General features: G+C 45.9%; 1 protein-coding gene across 1 annotated transcript in view; it reads left to right on the forward strand.

Moving 5' to 3' along the window:
* Positions 1-8,334, forward strand: part of Prdm15 (PR/SET domain 15) — a 62,454-nt gene that overhangs the window by 18,692 nt on the left and 35,428 nt on the right. The window contains exon 6 of the mRNA XM_026777555.1: positions 2,975-3,076. Coding sequence (XP_026633356.1) covers positions 2,975-3,076 — 102 coding nt within the window. The remainder of the gene's footprint in view (positions 1-2,974; positions 3,077-8,334) is intronic.

Raw genomic sequence — 8,334 nt, forward strand, 5'->3', positions numbered from 1 at the left:
TACTATAAGCTTTGGTCTTCCCTTGGCCTGTGATGGGTAGGTGGTAGGATTCTCTCGAGGCTGGACAACTGCAGCTCTCAGTGGTCACATGACCATCAAGAGAACAGCCACACTATTCGCTGTCACAGTGGGGGTACAGTAGGCTTGGTATTTGCACTTAACAGTAGCTTCACCAGGCAGCTCTGTGAGTTTAGGAACATCTGCTTAAAGAACACAGGTTTCAACCCAGATGTGGAGGCTCGCACCTTTAATCCCAGCACTCGGGAGGCAGAAACAAGCAGATCTCTGTGTGTTCGATGCCAACCTGGTCTACAGAGTGAGTTCCAGGACAGCTGTAGAGAAACCCTGTCTCAGAAAAAAAAAAAAGAAAGAAAGAAAAAGAAAAGAGAGAGATTGATTGATTGATTGATTGATTGATTATACAGGTTTTATCCTGCTTCAGCTATGATGCCCCTGAAAATGGACTTGGATTCTTTGTTCTGGCTATGGACTGCTATTCTGGGTTCATGTTTCCCTGGCCCACATTGAGTGGCTTGCTTTCCTCCAAAGGGCATGAACAGGTGGATGTAGTGGGGAGCATGGGCTCAGAACCACCCTTCTCTTGAGAAAGACAGAAGGTAACCTCTTCTAGTCCCTGGAAAGCCATGTTATGCCCATAGTCTGGCCTGCTTGTCTGTCTGTCTGTCTGTCTCCCCCTCTCCCCCTCTCTCTCTGCCTCTGGCTTTATGATTAGTGTTTTCTAATTTTCAAACCAGTTTCAATGTATTCAGTTGAACTCAACGTGTTGAGTACTCACTTCAGGGGCTTTCAGTAGGTGTGCAAGTGTGTGACTCTACCACAGTCTCCTGTAGATTAGCTCATCCTCCCATCCTGATTTCACCCTCAGTGACCCTCTGTCCCAAGCTGAGCTGCTGTGTGTCCTGCTGGACTTTTCACAGTTGGCCTGTGCCTGCCCTTCTGTTACTTGGTTTTGACTGTGCTCACACCTGAAACTTCTCTTCTTATGCTGTCCATGTTGCTGTAAACTTTGTGATTGTGTCACGTTGTTTGGCTGAGCAATTTCCCTGTGTTAGGAAATGTCAGGTGGTACTTAGGGACTCATCTGCTGGCTATTGCCTCTTGGTTTTTTTCTTAGAGAATGTTTTTACCTTGTAAAGTTACCTTTGGGCAAATCTTCTGTCATGACTGCCTGGTTCTTCCAAAGAGAAGTCTTCACTCAGTGCCAGAGCAGCAGGTACCCAAGATTAGGGTCCTGTTTGGGGCAGTATAAATTCTCTTGTGTGATTGTTGTAGGAGATGGTGTGCCTCTTAGATGAAAGGAATTCCAGCCCAGTGTCCCAAGGGTTCCTTTTTAAAAACTATTTGTGTGTGTGTGTGTGTGCACACGCCATGGGGCTAGAGTCAGCTTGTGGGATTTGGTTCTTTCCTACATCTCATGGGTCCCATTGAACTCAGGTCATTGGGGTTGGTGGCAGGTGCCTTTTCCTGCTGAGCCCTTGCTGGACCCCAGTGATTGCTTTTTTGAACCCCTTCTTGGGAAACTCTGTATGTTTGGGAACCTGGATGAGAATTTGACTCATTTCTATTTGTTCCCAATTTCCTGGGAGTCCCTAACCAGCAGATCCCTAGAAAGTGGCAAAGAAGAGTTCAGACATTGGGTGGGACATTCAGGATGCAGTTCCTATCTGCCACCTCTTTGTTTCCTTTTTCTATCTCTGATTTCGGTCTGACAGGTTCCACATTGCATATGCTTCTTCCCCAGCTGTGATGGTCTGCATCCTCATCTCTATTCTTTGTGTTCTTGGCACTAGCTTAGGATGCAGAGAGACGGGATGTGCTCTTTCCTGGTGCATGGTGGGTATATAGCTGCAGATCTGGGAGACTGTCTAGACTCAGGCACTTCCTCTGAGTGGCCTCTGGAGCGTTAAAGCTACGTGGTGATGGGTCTGGATATAACAGGCAAGAAGGGTAGCTGTAAGCTGGCCCCACAGACAAACTGGCTAGACCAGATCTTGAGGCATGCCTAGTGCAGGTCCCAGGAGAATGCCTGTGACTTGGAAAGGAGCCTTCAGTCCCCTCCCCATCTGCATCACCAAGGTTAGTCTGTGTTCCTGGAGCCCCCGTCCTGGTCTCTCCTCGGGTTCCTGTGTGTCATTGGAGGACTAGAGACACTCACTGTCCGGGTGGCATTCTCCTGCCCCAGGTGGAAATTATTTTTAATTGAACAATTTTAAAGCTTACTCCTGCCCAGGTACCAGGCTTCCCTGCCAGATAACAGTTATCACAACCCTTATCACAAAAATCTCCATGGGATATGTTGGGCCAGGGCCACAGCCATTTCAGTCTCGAGCACTGTGAGGTGGCTATTTTAGGTCCCACCATACCCTGTTGTGTGAGCCACTGAAGATTTAAACATGAGTTGTGTATGTGTGTGTGTGTTGCTATAGAAAGAATTCAGGTAAAGTATTCTACTTCTGAGCTACACACCCAGCCCCCCTTTAAAGCAAAGCAAAACTTTGAGACAGGGTCTCACGAAATGCCAAGTTGTCTTTGAATTTGTTCTTGTGACCAGAGTGGGGGCCTTGGACTTCTGGTCATCTTGTTCAGCCTACTAAGTAGCTGGTATTACAGGTCAGCACAATGGGGCCCAGCTCAAGTGTGGGTCCTGAAGGCTTGTTTTTCTCTCAGAGAATCTGAAGGACTCTGCTCCCACAAGGCTAGTGATTGGGGTGGGGGAGGGGCACATTATGCCTCTGGTGACAGGGCTGACCCTGTGGTAGTCGCAGGGATAATACATCTGCCCAGATTCCTCATCTGTAAAATGGGATGAACTTGGTCAGTGTGTGTGAAACTGAGGACAATGCCTAGAATACACGTGCTCATGAGTCTGGGCATCTCTGTCCTTGTCATCATCACCTAGGGATCAGGCCTTACTCAGCTGCAGTAGCTAACCCTTCTGTCTTATGTCTTGCAGCTACAGGCACCCCTGAGCCCAGTGTCCCCGCAGAACCTGAGCGTGGCCAGTGGGTGTGTAAGGTGTGTTCCAGCACCTTCCTGGAGCTTCAGCTCCTGAATGGTAAGGAGAAAGTGGCAAATAGGGGTCACCCAAGGTGGGCAGACTGTTGTGTTGAGCTCACTCTTTTTTTCTTTCTTCTTTCTCTTTATTTCTTTTTGTTGTTGTTGTTGTTGTTTGTTCATTTTTTGGTTTTTCTTTTTTGTTTTTGTTTTTAAAAATTGTCTTTATTATATGTACATTGGGATTTTTGCCTATGTGTATGAGAGTGTCAGATCCCCTGGAACAAGAGTTACAGACAGTTGTGAGCTGTAATGTGGATGCTGGGAATTGAACCTGGGTCCTCTGGGAAAGTAGCCAGTGCTCTTAATTGCTGAGTTACCTCTCCAGCCCATGTGCTGAGCTTTTTTCATTCATGTTGGCTCATGCCCATGGTTGTCAGGATGTCGCAGGCTTTGTACTTTGGTGGGCCATAGAGAAAGATGCCAGTCACAGAAGCTACAAGGGAGCTAGGTATGAATGCTGTGACTTTTATCACACACAGAATATGCTTGAGAGCCAAACCTCAAGGGGCCACTGCTTTGCAAGTTCTGAACAAGTCTGTGATGGAATGTTCTGGAATCGATGAGAATGTTCTTTCTAGGCAGATTTTAGCAACAGAAAGGCTAATCTTGGGCAGTCCTTGTTCTTCTAAGGAGTGAGGCTGTCTGTTCCTATGTTCCTGGGCCATCCTCCTAATCTTGTCTTTAACACTTTTGCCCTCTGCCTGGGGAAAGTCACCTGTGTTCATCACAGATAGGAGCAGAGAGCACCTGCCAGTTTCTTCTTCCTTCTCCTCTTCTTTCTTCTCCTCTTCTTCTTCTTTGTATTTATTTTTATGTGTAGTATTGTTTTGGTTGCATGCATGTCTGCACCACATGTATGCAGTGCTCATAGAGACCAGAAGAGGGCATTAGAGCCCCTGGAACTGGAGATGCAGAGGGTTGTGAATGAACATGTAGGTGCTGAAACATGAACCTTGGTCTCTGGAAGAGCAGCAAGAACTCCTGGCCAGTGAGGCATCTCTCTAGCCCCATCTGCTGCTGCTGCCAGGTTAGAGTGCCAGGTTTGTGAAAAACATGCCCCCTAGATGAGGGCAAGGCCCATCTGTGGAAACCAGAGGGTGGGGACATCACACCCTCACTCAGCCCCAATCAAGAAAGGCTTGATTGCTGTTTGGTTTGCTGGGTCATTTTCTATGGTGACTAGTTTTAGTTGAGGGAAAAGCTTCCCCTCACTTCGTAGTAGAGCTAGGCCAGTGTTCCCAGGGGGTCAAGGAACTCTTCTTTCTTCTGCATCCCTTGTGTGGGTGTCTGGTGGGTAACCTGATAGTTACCCTAGGTACAGAACTGATTTGAGAGAGAGAGAGAGAGAGAGAGAGAGAGAGAGAGAGAGAGAACCGAGCTGGGTCTCTTTGAAAGTAGGCTGCAGGGCAGGGTGCCTTTTGTCGCCCCCCACATACACACAGACTGGCTTTGAGGACATCTCAGGGCCACATGACATGGCTGCGATACACAAAGCTATGGAGAGCAGGCTTCATTGGGTAATACTTTGTCCAGTAGGAGAATATTAATCAATAGTCCCTCGTCTTAATTATGCTCACACTGTCTGAAGCTGTAGAGTTTGTCTGACAGGCTTGCCTCAAGCAGAAAGGCTCTACTCCCTCAACCATGTTACTACCATTAGAAGTAATGCACAGAATACTATACCCGGTCATTTTATATCTGGTATCTGCTGGTGTGTGGTGTACCGAATGCCCCTAGCAGATACTAGTAATAAAATGACCAAGGATAGCAATCTGTGTGTTACTTCCACTGGCAGTAACATGATTGAGACAGTATCTGGCCTGACTGTGGTTGGCTGACTTCCAATCAGATGAGTCCTTTGAACTTGAACTTACTTCATGCATTTATTTGTGACTGAGCATAGAACATAATATAAACTATGGCCAGGTAAGAGTCAACATGTACCCTTTAAAGTCAGGCTCACCACTCAGAACACCAGGAGACAGCTGAAGTTGTTGAATAGCATGGGAAGCACAGGTTGTTCTTCTTGACCTTTGACCTGATGCTGTCACTTCCTGTGTCCCCTTAGGGAACCCTGCTTCTGTCTCAGGAGGCCACTTAGGAGTGTCTGATTAAACATGAGGCAACAGTGAATGTCCTGGCCTTGGTGCCCTCCTGGAATTCTGCTCCACGTAAATGCAAAGACAGAGGGAAAAGTGGGGAGCATTGAGCAAGGTTAAAAAGATGCCAGGATGTGTTTGCAGCAGCATTAACCCAAACATGCCAGAGAAGCTGAAGCCAGCAGTGGGATACCCAGGAAACATGTCTGCTCTTACAGATCTTAGAAAGTACAGGGAAGCACAAACTGGTGGCCTGCTCATAGCCCTGGTCTCCTGGTCTGCCCCAGCCCTGCCCTGCCCCACCCACCTACATTTCTGCTCCATCAGCAGAATGTTGGGTCCCTTGGGAGAGACTTGAGACTAAGGACAGGGACTCAAGAGTCAGGTGTTGGAATCTGGGCAACTTCAGACTTCTTCATTTTCTTCTTAGAGCGGTGGAACTGGCTCAGGCTTCAGATAGGAAGGACAGATTTCTCTGTAGAAACTAACCAGGGAGAGCAAGGACCCACCAGTGGGACTGCTCAGCCCTTACCATCCTGTAGAGTGAGGCTCTAGATGCTGGAAGAAAACTGAATGTGAGCAAGAGACCAAACAACTTGTCTGAGGTCTGAAAACAACCCCTCCCCCTAACAAACCCCTCCAGGCTGAAGTCTCACTCAGGTGAGAGATGGCAGCTCGGCACTGCCCCTTCAGTAAGAGCAGGTCATCGTTGAAGATATCAGAGGACAGTAGTTACTAAAAATGAAAGCTGGTAGCAGACATAAAGTTACTGGGAGAATTTTCCATACAGAGGAGCATATGAAGGACACAAACAGAAGAAGATATGGGAACCAGAGGATGGTCTGAGACTCTGCAGGTGTCTAGGAGTATTCTCTAGGGAAAAGGGAGAGGACTGCGCATGTAGCTCAGTTGATAGGATGATTGCCTAGCATCACAAGCTCTGAGGTCAGTTCCCACCATCCCTAAAACAGACATGGTAGCACATTCCTGTCATCCCAGTCTTCAAGAGCCAGAGGCAGGAGGACCAGGAGTTCACAGTTATCCTCAACTACATAGCAAGTTTGGGTGTACCTTGGGTAACACAAGATCCTATCTCAAAAACAAACCAGATAGATAAATAGCAAGGAACTACTAAAGGATGCAGGTTTACAACCAAGAAGGGCCCAACAGGCCACTAGTATGACAAATCCACAGATATACCTGTACCATTATGAGACCTAACCACACGAATTACAGGAAAGAAAAAAAGCTGTTGGAGGATAAGCCATTAGGGCATTGTTAAGACAGGAAGGCAGACTTAGCCATCCAATTTTTCACTGTCAGTAACCTGGTGAAGATATTTAACAAATCCAGAAATTTCCAAGCAGGACCAAAAAATGTAGTGAGGAGAACCCTGGAGTATGCAAGCTGTCCCCATCAGGCCACTTGACGAAGACATTGCCAACCACACAACACTGGACTCCAGAGCTCAAATGCATGGCTTCTGAGATCCCAGCGCCTCTATTGAGTTTTACAGTGTTGCCCTGCCCAAAGCAATGTGCATGTTCTCTACACATAGGGAACGGGAAGAGGGTCCTTTGTGGGGAATGAAAGAAGATTACACAGGTCACCAGCCCAAAGTAGTGAGAGCAGAGAGCACTGGGAAGAGCAGGTGCCAGAGGAGAGAAATCAGAAAGTAACTGAGAGGAGAGCAAGGCAGACATGGGACAGCGATTAAAGGCTGTAATTAGCTCCAAGAGAAAAAATGTTAGCCACAACTGCTGTGTGGCACAGCTGTGTGTGGATAGATCTTCATGGCCAAGATCTTGCAAATATCAGTTGGCTTACACCAAAATGTGATCTGATTCTGTTGGTGGGATTCAGAGGAGTGAGGTCTAGAAAGGAAGCAGCATGTATAAGAAAGTAGAACCCCTTTGTTTCATTTTAAGTCATCAGTAGGCACTGTCTAGTAATATAATCAGACCTTTTTACCCATGGCACCCTCATGCCAGCTTTTAAACAGCTGCGTACCAAAAATGATTTGGAAATCATGAGTCTTTATTGAATATGTACAGTATTTTTTTCTTGCTATTATTCCCTGAATATAGAGCAGTAACCTTTTGCGTAGCATTTTTACTGCATTTTTATATTTTGAGTGATAATATGCTATGTGTGTTGGTCTTTGCAAATACTGTGCCATTTTTTGTAAGGGGCTTGGGTGTCTGTAGGTATTGATAGCCTTGGCTTCCTGGAATTATCCTCTGTAGTTGTGGATGGGTGACTGGCGAATACAGAAGATTAGATAGGCAGAGTGGGGCAGGAGACTGCTGTTTTCTGTTGTGAGCCAGTCACAAAGTTATTTGTACCTTTCTCATTGGACTTTTTTTTTTAAAACAATATTGTGAGTTTTTTCAAGGCAGCAACTTTGGGCTTCACTTATTTCGTACTGCATTTTTATTTTGAAAAATAAACTTCTGCTTATTTATCATCTCTTTTTGAGCTTTGGAACAGGGTTCCATGTAGCCCAAGCTGGTTCTTCACTTTCTCTGTAGCTGAGGGCGACCTTGACTTCTGCTTCACTTCCTAAATGGTGTCTCCATGCCTGGCCCCTTTTTATGCTTTGTTTGTTTTGTTCTTTTCTCAGCTTGAGTTGAAGGCTTCACTCAGTCATTAAGTTTTTTTTCTTTTAATGGAAGCATTGACTTTTTCCTGAAGAGCTGTGCTAGCTTCCTTCCGTGTTTTATTCTACATTGCATCTAAATTCATGTGCACACCATAACATAGTCTAGAAATTCATCAAGCAAAGATTGACAGCTGTATGAGGAGAGATCGTACCACCTCCTCTTACAGAAGACTTCTACCATAAGCCGTTAGTTAATAAATCAAGAACAGATTTGAGGAGCGTGCTGGGCAGACTTAGGCCTGTGTGAGTGCAGCATCAGAGTTGGTGTGCTTCTCTCATGCAGTTTTTAAATGATGTATTTATTTTTATTTTATGTTCATTGGTGTTTTGCCTACATGTATTTCTATGTGACGGTATCATGAACTGGAATTAGTTGTCATCTGTCGTGTGAATATTGGGAATTAAACTCTGGGACTCTAGAAGAGCAGCCAGTGCTCTTAACCGCTGGGCATTAATTTACTGATTTCTTTTTTTTTTTTTGGAGATTTCTATTAA

This window comes from Microtus ochrogaster, unplaced genomic scaffold, assembly GCF_000317375.1.
Source record: "Microtus ochrogaster isolate Prairie Vole_2 unplaced genomic scaffold, MicOch1.0 UNK72, whole genome shotgun sequence".
Classification (NCBI taxonomy): Eukaryota; Metazoa; Chordata; class Mammalia; order Rodentia; family Cricetidae; genus Microtus; species Microtus ochrogaster.